The sequence below is a fragment of the Elephas maximus genome, chromosome 7 (genome assembly GCF_024166365.1).
Source record: "Elephas maximus indicus isolate mEleMax1 chromosome 7, mEleMax1 primary haplotype, whole genome shotgun sequence".
Lineage (NCBI taxonomy): Eukaryota > Metazoa > Chordata > Mammalia > Proboscidea > Elephantidae > Elephas > Elephas maximus.
In genome coordinates, this window is record NC_064825.1 from 98,396,017 (window position 1) to 98,415,799 (window position 19,783).

General features: G+C 41.8%; 1 protein-coding gene across 1 annotated transcript; it reads right to left on the minus strand.

Annotated features, from left to right (window-relative positions):
* Nucleotides 1-15,371: 15,371 nt before the first annotated feature.
* LOC126080125 (endoplasmic reticulum mannosyl-oligosaccharide 1,2-alpha-mannosidase-like) lies at nt 15,372-17,273 on the minus strand. The gene has a single exon (XM_049891423.1). The coding sequence runs from the start codon at nt 17,271-17,273 to the stop codon at nt 15,372-15,374; it is 1,902 nt and encodes a 633-aa protein (XP_049747380.1).
* Between the last annotated feature and the right edge of the window lie 2,510 nt (nt 17,274-19,783).

Sequence of the window (19,783 nt, forward strand, 5' to 3'; positions counted from 1 at the left end):
TCGAATCCACCAGTCACTCCTTGGAAAAACTATGGGGCAGCTCTACTCTGTCCTATAGGGTGACTATGAGTCAGAATCGACTAGATGGCAACGGGTTTTTCGGGTATATATGTACACGCACGGAAACCCTGGTGGTGGAGCGGTTAAGAGCTATGGCTCCTAACCAAAAGGTCGGCAGTTTGAATCCACCAGGCGCTTCCTGGAAACCCTATGGGGCAGTTCTACTCTGTCCTTTAGGGTTGCTATGAGTCAGAGTCGACTCGATGGCAATGGGGTTTTTTTTTTTTAATATATACACACACATACAGATACACATGTGTATAATTAACTCACATATCTGCAAAGTCTACGAATTCTTACATAGAAAACTCCAGGTACTCAAATAATTTCACCTTGGCCTACTTTTTCTATCACTCAGCTCTGCCTTCCTCCAAATTGGCTTCATTTTCAGGCATAATCTCTTCATAAGGTAAGTATGGTCACAGTAATTCTAGCTTATATGATCTTTATAACTTACAGTCTCCCAAAATTAAAATTTCATCTCTCTGTTAGTGTCACATATCAAGTTTTATGGAAGCACTCTGATTAATCATGATTAAAACATGTGGGTACTCACTGGACCAACCACTATGGTCAATCAGAAAGAATCTAGCCTGCCCATGTTTATTATTAGAGGTAACACTAGCTGCTTTATTGTGCTAAACCTAAAACCTTAGAGACTTAATATAAAATAATTTTATTTTTTGATCAAGCCTGGGTTCAAAATGGATGCTCCTAATTGGTAGAGGGGACCTCTACTCCATGTAGTCATTCAGGGATCCAGACTGATGGAGGCTCTGTCATCGTCAGTGACTTCTGTGCTGGTATCAATTTCTGTGTGGTAAACGGGGGAGAAAGAGAGGGAAATACATGAGAGGTTTTATTGGCAAGGGCTGCTCATTTTTCACAGGCTAGAACCCTGTGGCAACATCTAACTGCAAGGAAGGCTGAGAAATAGACTCTCTGTAGGCCCTAGGACAAAAGAAAATTGGTTTGGTAATAAACTAGCACTCTCTCCCAGAGTTCATTCTCTGTTCACCAGATATACGTTGTATCTTTCTTTCCACTCACAGAACTTATTTGCCCCTCTCCTCAAGGGAAAGTTCCCAAAGTCTCATCCAGTCACTGCATCCAATTTAAATCCCAGGATTTCCAAGGAATACAAAGTGCTCTCAACCAGATCTGGCTATACCTTCACATGGTTTTGTTGTTGTTGTTTGTTTTGACAATATATTTCCTTCAAAACTTAGCCAGAAGATGGAGGAAGAAAGAACATATGGAAGGTTTTGGGGAGCACATCTTTCACTCTCATTTCATTGGCTAGTGCTCAGTCATATGGCAATACCTAACTAAAAAGGAGGCTGGAAAATGTAGTCCAGCTGTATACCTAGGAAAAAGAAGAACTGGGCCAGGTGTTCAGTTGGCAGTCTCTACCACACTGCCTATAAAGTCAGAGGCAGCCAAGGCATTTCCATTTTCCCAGCCCCTGGTAAGTCACACTGAGTCTCTATGTAAGTACTTTACAGATATTGGAAAATTAAGATTTTTAAGCAGAGAAACCACATGACAGGGTTTGATGTCTTTGTTTTACAAATGAGGAAAGGGACAGAAAAAACATAAGTCCGCTACGACCTTAATCAAAGGATCAGAGTTCTAGGATTGTTATAGCTCACTACAGTATCTGTGATACCTCTCTTCATCTTACCTGAACCTCCCCTCCCTCGTTTGTAAAATGAAGGCATCAGACCATGTCACTCCAATACTCAAAGCCTTTACTTTTTTAATATCTATATAGGTTTTTTTTTGGTATATAGTGTATACATAGCACCCAGTATCCCTTATAAAAATGAAGTTATTTCTCCAAAAATATAGACAATTGAGACTCACTATGACATATTGGGATCTAAGGAGATGAAAAAGCCATGGGAGTCTGCTCCTCACGTATTTAGATATCAAAAATGAAGAAGATGCTATTCTCTTAAGATAGAAATAATGTTCCCTCCACCCACATCTTGACATACGGGTGTGGATGGGTATGATGTTATGATGAGAGAGTGACAGAATTGGTAAGAAGTTATTGTAATTTTAAAGTTTATATAATCTTGTGAAAGCCTTGTTCTCTGAGTCAAGCTTAGATTAGGAAGTTGTACCAATAAGATCTCCTAAGGTTCTACCTCCCATAGAGTCACTTATTTATCTCATGACTCCAGTGGATCACAATTATTGGCAAAAACAAGAAGAGTTCTAGTGCCTAGAACACCTAAAATATAGGCCAATTGTTTCCACTGCCTAGCATGGATTAAGCACCGATAAATATCCAAGGAAAAAAGAAAAGGAAGGAAAGGATGACAGGGGGGAAGGAGGGCAGAAAGGAGATAAGAAAAGAAGGGAGGGAAGGACAAAAAGGAACATAAGTTTAAAGTTTTCATAATGGTTGGTGAGGCTTGTTTCAGTGCTTATGACAGGCAAACACAGACACACACACACAAATACACAAACACAGTTACCTACTTGCCCTTGGCTACAATCGTAAAACATTCGGAAAGAAACTGTTTTAAGCAACCTTCCCCATGAGGAATGGAAGGAGGTTGATGTGGGAGATAAAAAGGTCCATTAAATATAATCTTGTCTTCCAGCACCTCTTTTGCCCAGCTGATGTCCCTATGTCTATTTATTATAGAGACCAGTCAGTAGGAAAATATTTTATGAAAACCACCTCTGTAACACTTAAATATCAGTCAGAGCAGGCTAAGTGCTAAAGCAAGTAACTCCAAAATTTCAGCAACTTAACACAATAAAAAGTAATTTCTCACATGATGGACAAATATGGGTTAGAAGCAGGGAAAAGGGTCATTCAGAGACTCAAGATCCTTTCATCTTGGAGCTCTGCAGTCCCCTAGGTCCTTGGAATCCTTCCAACTCACCTGTGAAATAGGCACAAAAAATGGAGACTCACTCAAGGGAGGTGGGCCAAGCCTAGAATTGCGCTCACTTCTGCCCACATTCCAAGGGCCAGAGCTCAGTCATATTGCTCTACCTCGCTGCAACAGGGGCTGGGGATGTAGCATAACTATGTGCTCCAGAGGAAAAGGAAAATGGTTTCTTGAAAACTAATCAGTCTCTAACACAAATTATGTAGTATTTCCCCATACTTTTCCACCACTAATTCTGCTGGAGAAAGATGCAGCAGTCTGCTTCTGTAAAGATTACAGCCCTCAAAACCCTATGGGGCAGTCCTACTCTGTCCAACAGTGGGAATTGACTCCGTGGTAATGGGATTTGGGGTACAGGAGCCCTGGTAGCACAGTGGTCAAAGTGCTCAGGTGCCAACTAAAAGGTTGGCTGTTCGAACCCACCAGCCACTCCATGGGAGGAAGATGTAGCAGTCCCCTTCCATAAAGATTACAGCCTTGGAAACCCTATGGGGCAGTTCTACTCTGTCCTATAGGGTCACTATGAGTCAGAAACTACCCCACAGCAATGTATTTGGTTTTGGTTTGGGAATTCCAAATTTGTGCTACATTATTCTGACTTCTAATGTCAACTTTTTTTTTTTTTTTTTAAATAATCTTGACACTGGCTAAAGTCACTGATAGAGGATTTTACCACTGGCAATAAAGAGGCTAAGACAGCACGTCTACCATGCAACTACCAATTTAGTAGAACGGGTTAAAAAAAAGTGCAAAAAGAAAACCTTTGAATTGCCCAGGTGAACATCCTATGTTGCCCAAACATTAGATCCTGCTCTCTGGAGGGGTGGTCCAGAAAGTTGAGCAGCTCACCCCAGTGGCTGTGAAATAAAACCCAGTCAGGCAAAAAATCATCTTAAATTCTGCCACATGTAACAACATATCTTTCCCATCAACCTATTAAATCTTGTCTTCCTTTAATAAGGCCATGTTTATTAATTTCATCTCTTGCAACTATAAGTGCAGGCAGCCCACACAGTGATGGGAAGTTCATACTTTTCAGAGACCAATCTTAGCCTGGATGCACCAGAAAGAGACCTAAGCAAAGGCTTATGTAATACCTACTATTTTGGGAGCTCGAACACATGACAAAGAAACGAGGGACAAGGAAGTGAAAATGGGCAGAAGGGTGAGAACTAAGTGAAGATGCGTTAACAAGCTGGCCACCACTAAGTGCAACTAATCACTCAGTCTCACGGGGCCTCCATCTGAGAAGCTGTATAAAGTATCTCTCAAGACTCTCTGTGGGGAAAAAGGGACAGTTTATCCACTGGCTTCCTTTTCCCATTGAAAAAGATTTGCCTCGTTGGGCATTCCCAACTGCCAGGAAGCTTTGAAGTTGAACATGCCTGTGAGCTGATTGGGGTCATGTGGCAGTATACACTATGTCCCACCTCAGCATCAACAAGGAAACCCTGGCACAGAAAGCGAGAGTTGTGTGATGTGGGCATAAGGAAAGGTGCTGCCAGTTACCTGTATGAAGTTGCTACATGGCCACAAAGCTGGTTGCTGCAGCACCGAGGCCAAGAAGATCTGAAGTGGTGCATACAAGACACCTTAAGAGACCAACAGGCCAGAATGGTTCTTTCCAGGTAATACCCATAACCCATTGCCATCGAGCCGATTCCAACTCATAGCGGCCATATAGGACAGAGTAGAACTGCCCAGTAGAGTTTGCAAGGAGCAGCTGGTGGATTCGACCTGCTGACCTTTTGGTTAGCAGCTGTGGCTCTTAACCACTACGCCACCAGAGTTTCTTTCCATGTAAAAACATTCTGTAAATCTAGGAGTTAAAACTAATAATCAGAATTTGGCTTAGTATAGGTTAAATATTCGTGAAGTTCTTACCTGCACGGAGAAAGCAATGGAGGAAAATGTTGAGTGAGCATGAGTCAGAGCCAAGAAAACACTTTTTCTATCTTTGGTTGTATCTAATAATCCCTATGGTGATACTAAACGAAAAACCAAACCAGTTGCCATCAAGTCAGTTCCAATTCATGGTGACCCCATGTGTGTCAGAGTAGAACTACACTCCATAGGGTTTTCAAATGGTTGTGATCTTTCAGAAGTAGACTGCTAGGACTTTCTCCCAAGAAGCACCTGGATAGATTTGAACCACCAACCTTTCAGTTAGTAGCCAAGCGCTTAACTGTTTGCACCACCCAGGGACTCCAATGGAGATATTAGAGGAATACGTATTTCACATTTCACAAAGCTTAAATGGCTGCTTCCTAACATTTGTGCTTGGGGGTGAATCCAATTGTCTTAGCTATGCTACTGTGTCAAGTCCATTTTATTTGTAAGCGTTCTTTAAAGAAACCTTCACAGACTAGCTCAAGTAAAAGACTAGTTCGAGGTAATATTCCACGAAATCTCATGAGTGTCCAGGAAAAGCTGAGCAAATACACACCAGCAATAGCAGAAACTGAAGCATCTCCAGGAAACAGCCATCTCTAGCTCCATCATTTCTTCATAGCTTCCCTGTGTTTCTCTCTTGATGTTCCCTCACTTTTCTTTCCCAACGATGTTTCCTTGAGTGCTTATTCTCTCAACTTTTGGCATGCATGTGTCCCCATAAGGCTGGTCCAACCCATATCTTACGTGATCTTTAAGTACAAATGCTACTAGTGAGATCTCTTCCATTCCTATTTCAAATTTTCAGAGAAGAAATCTGATTGGTTCCCCCTTTTATTAAGGCATTCCACATGTTGGCTATCCTGTAGACCTCTTTCCCCAAGAGCTGCCCATACCTAATTAAATCCACTGTGGCTGAAGGGAGGGTCCCATGACTTGCTGCCCACTATTTGACCACTATTGGTCACCATGAGTTGGAATCAACTCGACGTCAAGGTATTTAAGATTCCAGAAAACCAAATCACTCTCCAAGTTCTAATAGAGACCAGCATAAGGAGCAAAATCAGTATCAAACTAAAATATTTGCTTTATTACTGGTATACCCAGGCTAGAAATCATGACAGGGCTTCCCCCCTTCCACCTCTGCTCTGAATTTATCCACCCAATTACAGACAGAGAGCTCAGAAAAGAGAAAGTAGTGGCTTAAGTAAAAGCAAGCTCCTTCTGGTCAACTTACTACATGCAGACTGGAAAGGGAAAACTAGACCATCCCCTTGAGTTGAAGATCTCGGACAGAGTCTGCTTCTAGAAAATTCTTGGATGGTCCATTGGTAACCTGAAACTCTCTTATTAGCCATTCATTCACCCAAGGTCAAATAATGAAGTAAAGAAAATGAAAGAAGATTCCTCTCCAGTCCTTCAGAGGGAGTGGACGTGCTGAGATGTCATTGTTGTTGGGTGCTGTCTAGTCAATTTTGACTCACAGAGACCCCATGTGACAGAGAAGAACTGCCCCATAGGGTTTTCTTGACTATAATCTTTACAAAAGCAGTTCACCACGTCTTCCTCATATGAAGCCACTAGGTAGATTCAAACTGCCAACCTTTCAGTTAGCGGGCAAGTGCTTAGACATTTGTGCCATCAAGGCAATTCTCCCTTCTATGAGATGAGTTAAAAATGTGGGGTGAGAACAGAGAAGGGCTCCCCTCTATTGATTCATCAGAGAGCGTAGATGGGAACTCCCTGGCCTTGGTTCCCATGAGCTTCCAGAATCCACAAAGAAATAAGTTTTGCCTTCCAGAGAAAGTCAGAGCAGAGCCAGCCAGAGCAGGAGGGAGGCTGCTCAGTGATACTTAAAACTGTATATAATAAGAATCCTATTGTATTTTCCTTTTGCTTCTAAATTGAAATCCATAAGATGAAACAGTTGGAACCCAAATGAATTTCAACACCATGAGTATATCAATCAGAAGAAAGGCAAGCTACCACCGCAGCCAACTGCATATTCTCGATGGAAAGGCACTGGGGAGGTCTTGAAAGTCACTCTGCCTCTCCTGCTGGACTGGCACATTGAAAGCCGTTTTTTGGAGTGTCAGGAGTGAATCTGATCTTTTGCCTATTTGCCCTGTCTTGGCCCAACTGGAAGGCTCTCAGCAATAGAACTCAATCCTCTTCCCCAGCCCAAAAAAAAATCCTTCTCTGCATATGGTATGGTCTCAGTATTTTTCCAAATAGGCAATGTAACTACTTAGTTCTGTGAGGGTTCTTGATGCACAGAGCTCTGCGTGGACAGATCACCCCACGTCCAAAGAGAGGTGGGATAAAGAGCCACACACATGCAGGGGCAGGACTCTCCTCAAGTTGTATGAAGTACATTCCAGTGCACAGACAAATGGTCAATCCACACCCCAAAATCATATGTTAAAAATACTATGGACATCAGACAATGTAGGGAAGAGTGATGAAGTGATTTATTCATTCTTTTATTTGCTCATGCATTCAACTAACAAAAAAAAAAAAAAAAATGTAGCACCTACAGTTATTGTAAAAGGTTGATTAACCCATTACACATCAAGAATTATTTGTAGATCGAATAATCTATGTGTCTTGCATATATACTAATGACTATTTTTCAAAAGTAGGTATGTAACGGAGATAAGTGGCCACTTCATTTCTGACACCTCTTCATCTCCCCTATTTCCCTAACTTGAAGTTCTCCAGGTGTCGACCTCATCTCTAAATATGCTTATTCTCTGGGTAATGGCACCTATCTCATGGTTTCAAAAGCCATCTGTTTGGGATGACTTCCAAATTTACACTTCTAGCTCAGACTTCCCCATTGAACCTAGAATATTGCACTCCCTGTTTGACATCTACATGCTGATGTCTACAGCCTAAATATGTCCAAAACTAAGCTTCCCCCACCAAATATGTTCCTACCATTGTTTTTCCCTTTTAATTAATGGCAAAACCATCCTTGAAGGCTGCTTATTCCAAAAGGTTGAATTGTCTTTATCACCTTTCTCTTAGATAACCATAGGTAACCTTCGATTCTCGCCTGGATGATCGTAAGTGTATTCCAACTAATCTCCGTGGTTCTGTTTTGTCCCCTTAGAGTCTATTCTCAAGATAGCAGTCAAAGAGATCCTTTAGAAAGATCATCTCATCTCCCTCCTCTATTCCAAACTTTCCAGTGGCTTCCCATCATACTCAGAATAAGATCCAAAGTCTCAGGAGCTCCTAAGGAGCTTATAAGGCTCTTCATGATATGAACGACACCCAATCACTCCCCATTCTTACTCATTCACTTTGCTATAGCCATATCAGTCTCTTTGTTCTTCTTTAAAACAGCTAAGAATTAAGCTCCTAACTTTGTAGGATTATTAACTATGTTCCAATTAAATGTTAACAGATTACTGTCAAAGTGATGGCTTAGGTTTTAGAATAATTTATTTTAATCTTTTTTAATGAGCAGTATTTAAACAGCTAGGCCATTAAGCTCCCTCCAAGTTCCTGAAAATAATATTGTGTCGTCTGCATAGCACAGAAAGCTTCTATATGTTATTTTCCTACTGAAAGGCACATGGTTAACCAGGTACGATGGCTCTTAACAGAGCCCAATCTATAACCTCTCAAAATTACCTAGATTAGCCAAAACTACTTAAATTGCAAGTAATAGCCTAACTTAAATTAGCCAAAGAGAATCTACGCCTCTCTCTGTGTACTGATTCATCCTCTCCAACTACTGAAAAGCTTCTTCCTTATGGCAGTAAACATTATCAAAAGCAATTCCAGCTTCACATCCATCAATCTTTGTAGCCCCAAGACAAGGCACCATCTTCTACAACTCCAAATCAAAAAAAAAACCCTAGAGGAGGATTTAATCCCATGCCTACTCTTGACCTAATCACTTGTCACTGGGGCAAGGAAATCAGAATATTATGATTGGATGGGCCTGTGTCAAGTGACCAGCCATATGGCAAGAAGATGGGATACTGTGATTACAGCCTCGGCTCAATAACTTGACTGAATGGGGGCTGAAGAGCTTCACAAAAGAAGTGGGAGAAAATGAACAGACAATAGAAACAACTGCCCAACACCATGGAGTTTTCTGGAAGGGAAGACATTGGGGGAAAAAAAGAAAAATGTCAAGAATAAAGAGTTTCTGGATATGTGAAGTCCAATGAAACTTTAGAAATGGATTTCATTGTAAATATTCATAATTCTACACCCATTCCCAAAAAGAGAAAAAAAAAGTTTCTCACAAAATGTCAGGATAAGATGACTTTGAACGCAAAGAACAAGCTCAAGACGTTCTAAAAAATAATAAGGAAATGTTACCTTTGTCCAGAAGTAGGGTGGGCTTCAGGACTTGTTAACTTAGCAGCCCACTGATATGAAGAATATAAGTGTTTTTGGTCATCTCTCTGCTCTACCATCTCCTGCCTTTGTGTAGGTTACAACTTCAAATGGATATCAAGATTGCTTCAGAAATTCTAGACATCACATTCAAACAGGTATTGTCCAGAAAAAGAGATCTTTTCTGACTGTAGTTCTTGATTAGAAAAATGGAAACTCTTGTTAGAAGCCCTTTGCCAATTTGATCTCATGTTTCATTGGACAGAATTTAGACACATGACCATTTTGAACCAATCATTGGCAAGGGAAATGACATTATCCTTAGAAAATTAAGTCCATCCTCAGAGGTTGTGTGAGCTTTCTGTGAGGTAGATGGCTACATGTGGAAGGAATACTTTCTGTCAGAACAGAAGAAATTGAGCTGGTTAGGCAACTAATCATGTCCATCTCAGTATCTTCATGATGATTGTCTGGCTCAAGACAAATATTTCATTGCTGCACCCAGAAAACTGCCTGGGACACTATGGGTGGGTGCTCAATAAATACGAGCTAAATAAATGAATGTTTTGAATCCTCTCAGGCGTAAAAAAAAAAAAAAAAAAAAAATGCAGTATTTACGGTTGGAAAAAAAAAGTAAGGAAAAAGTAGAAAGAAACTTGTCCAAAAAAAACACAAGAGAGCCATATATCTCAAATTTTTGGAACACCCCTGACTCCATGTAATTCTATTCTTTTAAGTAAAGACTATCCATTAAACATTATGATCGAACTACACTCCTTTTTAAGATGCTTTAATTAAATAAATTCCCAAACCAAAAATATGTACCAATTGGAGTACTGGTAAATTCATCTACGTCTTCAGTGTAAGTGAAGTAAACACTCCTGATGCCATAAAATTTTACTTTCACTAATCTCATTAACTTAATGTGCTAAGCCCTATCGAAACGTAAATACCCTCAGGAGAGAGAGTACTCGTATCTATTATCATTCTGTAATATCATTACAGGGTGCAGATTAATGGCATGACAGTTATTGAGGGACTCAATTTCTCTATGACCTGAATGGAGGAGAGCTGAAATCCAGCTCCTGATTTTCAGGGAAGGATGACTTTCTGACATATTTCATAGTAGCTCTCTTCAACCTACTGACTCCTGATCACCATGGTGGCAGTCCCTGGCTGAGAGCTATCAGGTAGTCAGAGAATCCACATGCTGCAAAACAAATCATGGGTTGTTGCTTTCAACAGTGCTCCTCTAATGTTCAGGACGACAACAGGTCCATTTGGGCAGATTGAGAGAACCAAGCAACAGCTGCAAGAAACACAACCAAAAGACCAGAATCTGAATTCTGGCACCATCACTTCTTAACTAGAAATTCTAGGGTATGTCTCCAAGCTGTGTTTTCCCCAGCTGTACATTGTTGTTGTTACATGTCTTTGAATCGGTTCCAACTCATAGTGACCCTATGTACAACAGAACGAAACACCACCCGGTCCTGTGCCATCCTCACAATCATTGCTATGTTTGAGCCAATTGTTGCAGCCATTTTGTCAATCCATCTTATTAAAGGTCTTCCTCTTTTTCACTGACCCTGTATCTTACCAAGCATGATGTCCTTCTCTAGGGACTGGTCCCTCTTGATAACATGTCCAAAGTACATGAGCCGAAATCTCGACACCCTCACTTCAAAGGAACACTCTGGTTGCACTTCTTTCAAGACAGACTTGTTCATTCTTCTGGCAGTCCATGGTACATTGAATACTCTTTGCCAACACCATAACTTCAAATGCAACAATTCTTCGGTCTTCCTTATCATTGTTCAGCTTTCACATGCATACGAGGCAACTGAAAATATCATTGCTTAGGTCAGACGCACCTTAGTCCTCAAAGTGACATCTTTGCTTTTCAACACTTTAAAGAGGTCTTTTGAAGCATATCTGCCCAGTGTAATACGTCCTTTGATTTCTTGACTGTTGTTTCATTGGGTGTTGACTGTGGATCCAAGTAAAATAAAATCCTTGGTAATTTCCATATTTTCTCCATTTATTATAATGTTGCTTATTGTTCCAGTTGCAAGAATTTTTGTTTTCTTTATGTTGAGGTGTAATCTATACTGAAGCCTGTAGTCTTTTATCTTTATCAGTAAGTGCTTCAAGACCTCTTTGCTATAAGCAAGCAACATTGTGTCATCTGCATATCACAGGTTGTTAATGAGTCTCCCTCCAATCCTGATGCCATGTTCTTCTTCATATAGTACAGATTCTTGGATTATTTGCTCAGCCTACTGATTGAATAAGTGTGGTGAAAGAATACAACCCTGATGCACATCTTTCCTGATTTTCAACCACACAGTATGCCCTTGGTAGTTGGAACATATGGCTTTGGTGATAGAAACAATGCCAGAAATTGTATGATAGAATGGAAAAAACGATGAAATAAAAAAGCTGAAAAAAAGATTTCAAAGGGTGGCATGAGAAGACAAAGTAAAGTGTCATAATGAAATGTGCAAAGACCTGAAGTTAGAAAACCAAAAGGGATGAACACGCTTGGCATTTCTCAAGCTGAAAGAATTGAAGAACAAATGTAAGCCTCGAGTTGCAATACTGAAGGATTCTATGGGCAAAATACTGAACAAAGCAGGAAGCATCAAAAGAATATGGAAGGAATACATGGAACCACTGTACCAAAAAGAACTGGTCGACATGCAACCATTTCAGGAGGCAGCATATCATCAAGAACTGATGGTATTATAGGATGAAGTCCAAGCTATACTGAAGGCACTGGAGAAAAACAAGGCTCCATGGATCAATCAACACCAATTGACATGTTTCAAAAAATGGATGCAGCACTGGAAGTGCTCATTCGTCTATGCCAAGAAATTTGGAAGACAGCTACCTGGCCATCCAACTGGAAGAGATCCATATTTGCGTCCATTCCAAAGAAAGGTGATCCAAAAGAATGCAGAAATTATTAAACAATATCATTAGCATAACAGGCAAGTAAATTTTGCTGAAGATCATTCAAAAGCTGCTGCAGCAGTACATCGACAGGAACTGCCAGAAATTCAAGCCAGATTCAGAAGAGGACAGGAAACAAGGGTTTGTTGATGTCAGATGGATCTTGGCTAAAAGCAGACAATACCAGAAAGATGTTTACCTGTGTTTTATTGACTATGCAAAGACACTAGACTGTGTGAATCATAACAACTGTACCTAATAAATAGATACAAATAGCTACATACACTGGAGAGGTAAATATAGTCATTTATTAACTTTATATAGCAATAAAGTTAGTATCTCCCTCTTGAAGCTCCCTGTTCCCATAAATTATTCAAGAAACTCAAGGGATTTATAGACTCAGGAAAAAAAATCTTCCTTACCCAGGGGTACAGAAAATGGAATCTAATCAGTCAGTAGGCCTGCTATACTTTCTCTGTTGAAGCTGTTTCTATGCCAACGTTGCGGTGAGTCCACTGCTAAGATGATATTTCACTTACTGGTCCAGATTCCAACACTACCTGCAATGATTCATCGAAAAGGTGAGTCCCAATCCCTTTAGAGCTAGGCTCAGCCAACAATGCCCCAAAGTTGGACTTCTGCCACTTACAGATCTAATGACCCACACTTCTAGTTCCCATATGCAGTCACTTTCCAGGGCTTGAGTATAACCATCCGGCCCCAGGTGCACTGGGTTACTCTTTGTCCTTTGTCTCCTGACTCTCAGAACCACCACCCACCTTCTTTCCAAACTATGGAAACAATGTGCCCTGGAAACTGAAACAGTCTGATTACAGCCTCTGGGTACAGCATGTGGGGGTGCTTGCCTACCCTTCTAAGAGCAACCACCCCCAGGGACATGAGAAGGTCAAGCCCCACTATTCTAAGAAAAGCTAGCCTCAGCGACTCTACAGGCATTTATCCTTCTAAGAAGATGTTCCCTAAGTGATGTTAAGGTGACAACTCTACCCCTTCAGGGCATCTGACTTCTGTGATTCAAGGTGATTTTCCAGGCACCCAAGGAAGAGAAAAAATAATAATAATTTCTTCTGGGACATGCTGCTGCATGTCCAGCTTTGCTATTGAGAGGATCATATGTAATAATGTGAACATGATACACTAATCGTGACACCCTATACTGATATTAACTCCAGTCATAAAAAATGGATGAAGCCACATGGCACAATGGAAAGAACATAAACCACGTAAGGGTTTAGCAGGCGAGGAAGAGAATCCAGCCCTGCCACTTGCTATCTGTGCTACTTTGTGCCAGTTACTTAGCCTCTCCAAGATTCTATCCATTTGTAAAATGGATATATGAATACCTACCTCTTGGAGTTGTAATGAATATCAATCAAGATGACACAGGCAAAATATCTGCTTTAGCTCCATACACAGAGTAGTAAGTACTCAATAAATTGTAGCTATTGTTATCTTTATAACTCCAGCTAATGTTTATAGAGTACCAGGTATTATGAAACACATTTTTATGTATTAGTTAATTTAATACTTACTTGTATGATAGTTATTATAATGCCCATTTTTCAGACAAGGCAATTGAGGCCTAAAGAGAATGCTGTGTTGCCAGAATTGTACAATTAGAAGGCAGCAGGAATATTTGAACCCAATAAACCAACACCTAACACAATGGCTTACAACAACAGCATTTATTTTTATCCTCAGGAATCTATGTCAATGGAGATTCAGTTGAACTAGGCTGTTCTCAGCTGACAGAAAGCTTATAGGTCCACTCCACATATTTTACTCTGGATCCCCGCTGAAAGGAGAATGGCTACCCAGAGCACATTTTTTCCTGTGATGAGTAGCAAAGCACAAAGGAGAAAGCCCAACCACACAAGCATACTTCAAGCCTCTGCTTCCATCACATCTGCTAACATCTGGAAGCAGCTCACACAGTCAAGCCCAACATCAGTAGGGAAGTATCTTCCCCCTACAGTGGAATGATAGAAGAATATTTACTAGATAATAGTTCGAACTCTCACACCAGATCTCACCAACTCCAGAATCTCACTTCTTAATCATTGTCCCACAATACCTCTCTGCTGTTCTGGGACAGTACATCTCTAACCAAAAAAAAAGAAATCATTAGATCTCTTTTTTACTATTCATCTGTATAGAATTTTAGGTCGTCCTTTTTACTTATTGCCCATAGTCATCTAGCTTGGTTCTTCCAAACAGCTGAGAGGGCCTAGTTGGAGAGTAAATGCAAAGTTGATAACCCAGCATTCTATGCTTATCGCAGAGGCCAGACTGTGCAGCCCCAATAAGTGTCCTGCTGGCTTTACAAATTTGCCATGCTTCGCTCTGTTAAAACTTTATTGGGCACAGTACGGAAACTCAATTAATAATCAGAATGACACTGGCGAGTGTCACCAAAATTGCAACCAATTATTTTTTCCTTAATATCTTTTTAAATCACAAGCTGACCCAGCTCAACAGGGGCCATGTCCTTCCACAGGGCATAGTCTATCTCTGCCTTCTCCATTAGCCTCTATTACCAGGGTCCCACAACCCTGTCACTAACTATAAGCCCCTCTCTCTCCCCACAGCAGTGCAGCTCCCCCAAAAGGAGTTAACTGAAAACACAAATCAGGCTGTTTGGCAGGATTTTGTGTTGCTGGTAGTTCTGGGCTTTTTTGTTTTGTTTTTATTTTGGCTCCCCCACCCCCCGCCCGGGTTAAGCAAAAATTTGCTGACTTTATTCTTTCTTCTTCCTCACAGTGGTCCTAATTTAGAAAGCATATAGTCAGAGAAATAAACCCTAAAACCAACTGGAGTGACCACCTAAAGACATACATGACAATGGATTCAAAATCCAACCAGCACTTGCCCTGAAAACCATAGGCATCTGGCCTTCCGAGGTATCCTGGACTCAAGCTGTCCCACTGGACTTGCCATCTTCAGTCCATACAAGGAACCTGTCTGGCTCACAGTAACCAGCTGGGCTACATGCTCCCCTCCCCTCCCCGATAACTAAAGTTCAAAGGATGACTAATTTATCCATAAGCAGCTGACTTGCCAATCTATGATCTTCAAGAAAGAGCTAAAAATTTCTACTCTATCCAGTGCTCAATCCAGAAAAGGCCCATGATTGGGGGCTGTCACACTGCTACTTACATTGATTTTCCAAGCCTTTTAAGCTGAAGTCCAGATGGGCAGGGGATGAGCCTCTGTGTTAAACACATATTTGTCAAGACTGAGAAAGTCCATGTCATCAGAAAAGAGAAGATACATGTATTTCAGTGTTTCTCCCAGAAAGAAGCTTTGCATACTGTCACACGCAACTGGCTTCTGAACATTATAGATGGAAGAATAGCCACCTGAAGGAACGCGGGAATACTTGTTAAAGCACTGCAGGATCTCCCAGCCCCAATCCTGGTACTTCTTGTCCCCAGTGAACCGGTACAGATAGAACAGGCTCTCCACAGTCTCTGGTCGCAGCACATTGAAATTGTCTTGAGGACGGACCCTCATATCCTTACGGATAACTCTGGGGTTAATGTGGAAGTACACATTTTCTGGGCTCAGCCCAGACTTAAACTGATGATACATCTGGTAACAGGTCTCCATAAGAGCTTTAGCTAGCTCCATATGATCATTGGTCAGTCCATGGTGTACACCCAGAGCCAGAGTCCCAGGCAAAAAGCACACATAATGATCCATCTTGGCTTCGAACCTACCACCGACAAGTTCCCCCACAAAAGTCAGGTTTCTGACCCTAGACTGCCGAAGCAGGTGCTTTTTTACTCCTTCGATGGCTTCAATGTAGTCTTCTAACAACTGACTTTCTTTCTTTCCTCCTTGGATCCACTGCTTCAGCAGACACTCGTAGTAGCTGTCAGTATTCGCTCCAAGAGTTAAGGCATTCACTAAAGTGAAGAAGCCACTTCTGGTATTGACATGCATGGGCACCAGTCCATCATTCTTCCCAGGCAGGGAATGGATATGCTTCATCACTTCCCTCACTGCCTCCTGAAATGTTTCATCTCCAGTGAGACGAGATAGCTCTCTGAACTCCAACTGAATGCTCGTCACTGCTGCCACTGGACTGAAGAGTTCATGTGGGTCGGTTACACCAGTGCCAATGTTTACATGAGAGTATGGAATCTTGGAGGGAGTTCTGAAAGCCGGCATTAGCCGATGTCCAAGATCTTTAGCTTTTTCCAAAAAGAGGCTATCTCCAGATAAGTGGTAAGTACTCAGAAGTCCACCCAAAATACGAATAGTGATCTCAAAGAGATTTACCTCTACATTTTTATCAAAGCGTAATTCCTCTAACACCCATTTCTTGGCTTCTTCAAATTCATTTTGTAGCCCCATAATCCACATGGTGTCCAGAGCATCAATTAGAGTCAGGCCAAGACCACCAAAACCAAATACCTCATTGAATGATTTGGAGAGGGGCTTGAGCTCATCGTGGCCCCAAGCAAATGCCCTGTATCCTTTCCATGCATGAGAGAAAGCATCTATCACAGCTTTCCGGCGTTCATTTGGAGAAGCCAGTTTTTTCGGCGGCATTTTGACTGCCACTGATGAGGGCGGAATCACTGATCTCCTGAAGCTAAGAAGCTTTCTCAGAACTTTACCTTCCTTGTGACCTTGGCTAGCCTCTTCCTCCCTCTTCTTGGCATCATTCTGCATTCTATTCTTCAAGTCTTTCTGGAGACCTCTGATCTGCAAGCTGAGCTGCCTCTTTCGGAAATGTCTTCCAAGTATCTGAGGTAAAATATCTAGGAAACCTCCCAGATTACCATCTGCTTTCTGGGGAGCTATTAGGGCAGGTGTTTTTACAGGTTTCAATCCTGAGATTTCTGGTTCCATCTTCTGGTCCTCGGAGGATGTGCCAGGCAGGGCTTTCCGGTGGTCTTTTACACTGCTGTGCAAAAGGACTTCACACCCAGTCAGCAAGGCCAGGAGGAAAACAATTACATTTCTCCCAAACCATGACGGTAACGTCCCTCTCCCCCCATACAAGAGCCGCAGCTGCCACAGGCTGTCCGCGTAGCTCTCCCCAAGGCTCGAGGTCAGCGAGGTCATGTCCCCAGGCCGAGGTGGGTCCTTGGCTGCGGCCAGCGGGAGTGGCTCTGAGGGCTTTTAGAGGTTAAGCGCTCAACTTCCTGGTTTCACTCCATAAAAGCAGCGGCCCAGGCCTGGCCCACCCGTAGGGCTGCGCTGCGCCTGCGCCTCTGAGTTTCCGTTTGGCCAATTTTTGAAGTCCGGGCAAGTTTAATTACTTGTTTCGTAGCCATTGTGCATGACCTGGCCCTAAGGTTTAATAGCACTGGATGGCACTTCCTGTTCTGGGAATGTTTTTTGCAGTGAGTTAATGAAGAATAGCCTCAGGGCCTTCCTCTACGCAGCGATACTTTAATTAAACTCCAAGGAGCTCTACTGCAGTGGCTCTCTAACTTTAGCTTGGAAATCACCTGAGAGCTTATTAAAACACAGACCGCAGGGTCCCACACGCAGAGACTCTGATTCAGCAGATACGAGACAGAGAGCAGACTTTACACTTTTAACTAGCTCTTAGGTGATGCAGATACTGGGGGTGCGGAGACCACACCTTGAGGAAAACCAGTTCTCATCTAGTCAGTTCCAACTCATGGCGACACCATGTGTGTCAGGGTAAATCTGTGCTTCATAAAGTTTTCAATGACTGATTTTTTGGAAGTAGGTTGCCAGGCCTTTCTTCCGAGGTGCCTCTGGGTGGATTCAACCTGCCAGCCTTTCAGTTAGCAACCAACTGCTTTAACCATTTGCACCACCCAAGCACCTTAAAAACCACTGCTCTATTCCAGGTGATGGATGGATGGCAAGGCTTGGGTCCATCCTCCACCGCCTTCAATCAAAACAGGAACTCTTTGGAGTTTTATATATCTGGTTTCAGCACGATATTTCATTTGGGTTACAGCCTCTGCAGAAAAAACAGTTTGAAAACCACTTCTCTATGTGACATTAACATTTGGCATTGTCGAAACTAAAGGCTGAGAAAGGGTAACTTACCTCAAGGAAATCAGAGGAAAGAAGACATCCATTCATTCAAAGGTTATGAAATGCTGAGAGGTTGCCTGTGGGAAAAATCAAATAACTGAGAGTCCCTACTCAGGGGGACTGGCATCTGGCATAACAAGATAAACAGGCAAACAAATGAGTGCAACTAATGTAAAATCTGAGGGCAGTAGTGGTTCAGTAGTAGAATTCTCATCTTCCACGTGAGAGACCCAGGTTCGAGTCCCAGCCAATGCATCTCATGCACAGCTACCACCTGTCTGTCAGTAGAGACTTGCATGTTGCTGTGGTGCTAAACGGGTTTCAGGGGAGCTTCCAGACTAAGATGGACTAGAAAGAAAGGCCTGGCAATCTACTTCTGAAAATCAGCCAATGAAAACCCTATGGATTACACCAATCAGATCCCCAGCCCATCATGGGGATGGCACAGGACCACTATTGTGCATGGGGTTGCCATAAGTCAAAGACCAATTCAGCAGCAGCTAACAACAACAACGTGATATAGTTGCTATGACAAAAGCCTCTTTATCAGGAACAAAAATAGTTTACATACGACTCACATACCACCCTCCCACCTACAATTCCAGAAAACACTTGAATATTGATCACAGCACTCCACCCAGTGAGTCCCAGATGTGACCTCAGAATCCTTTTCAATACATTACTCTAACACTGAGTCACAAATGATTGAAACTAGTATTCTAGTTTAAATTAATACGCTATCACTGATTCAAGTTTAGGTAATATTCCCACAATTCCATCTACATTGGTTTAAGGAAATAGTTCATAAAGAAGATGGAGCTTGACTGGATCTTGAAAGATGAATATATGACATACAGGTCTTGAGGGGGGTTGTGGGGAGAGGAGGTGGTAATGGTATCCCACCAGATGGAAAGGAATGAAACTCATTAAGAGAATAAAGACATGAAATGGTAAATGAAACCACCAATCATAGATCACACTTTCATGGATCTTGTGTGAAAGAAAACATTATTAGAAGTTGCTAGATTTGCATGCAGGTCAAGGAACTGTTTTTAAAATTTGACTAGATCATGCTTGTGGGGTATGGAAGAAGATGTAGATGGAGTTGTTGTTAGGTGCCATTGAACTGGTTCCAACTTGTCGCGACCCTATGAATATAGAACAAAACGTTGCCAGGTCCCATGTCATCTTCACAATCATTGCTGTGCTTGAGTCCATTGTTGCAGCAACTGTGTCAATCCATCTCATTGAGGGTCTCCCTCTCTTTCGTTGACCCTCTACTTCACCAAGCATGATGTCCTTCTCCAGGGACTGGTCTGTCCTGATAACATGTCCAAAGTAAGCAAGGCAAAATCTCACCACCCTTGTATCTAAGGAACATTCTGGCTGTACTTCTTCCAAGATAAATGTGTTTATTCTTCCGGCAGTTCATGGTATATTCAATATTCTTTGCCCACGCCATAATTCAAATATATCAATTCTTCTTTAGTCTTCCTTATTCATTGTCCAGCTTTCACATACATAGGAGGCAATTGAAAATACCATGGTTTGGATCA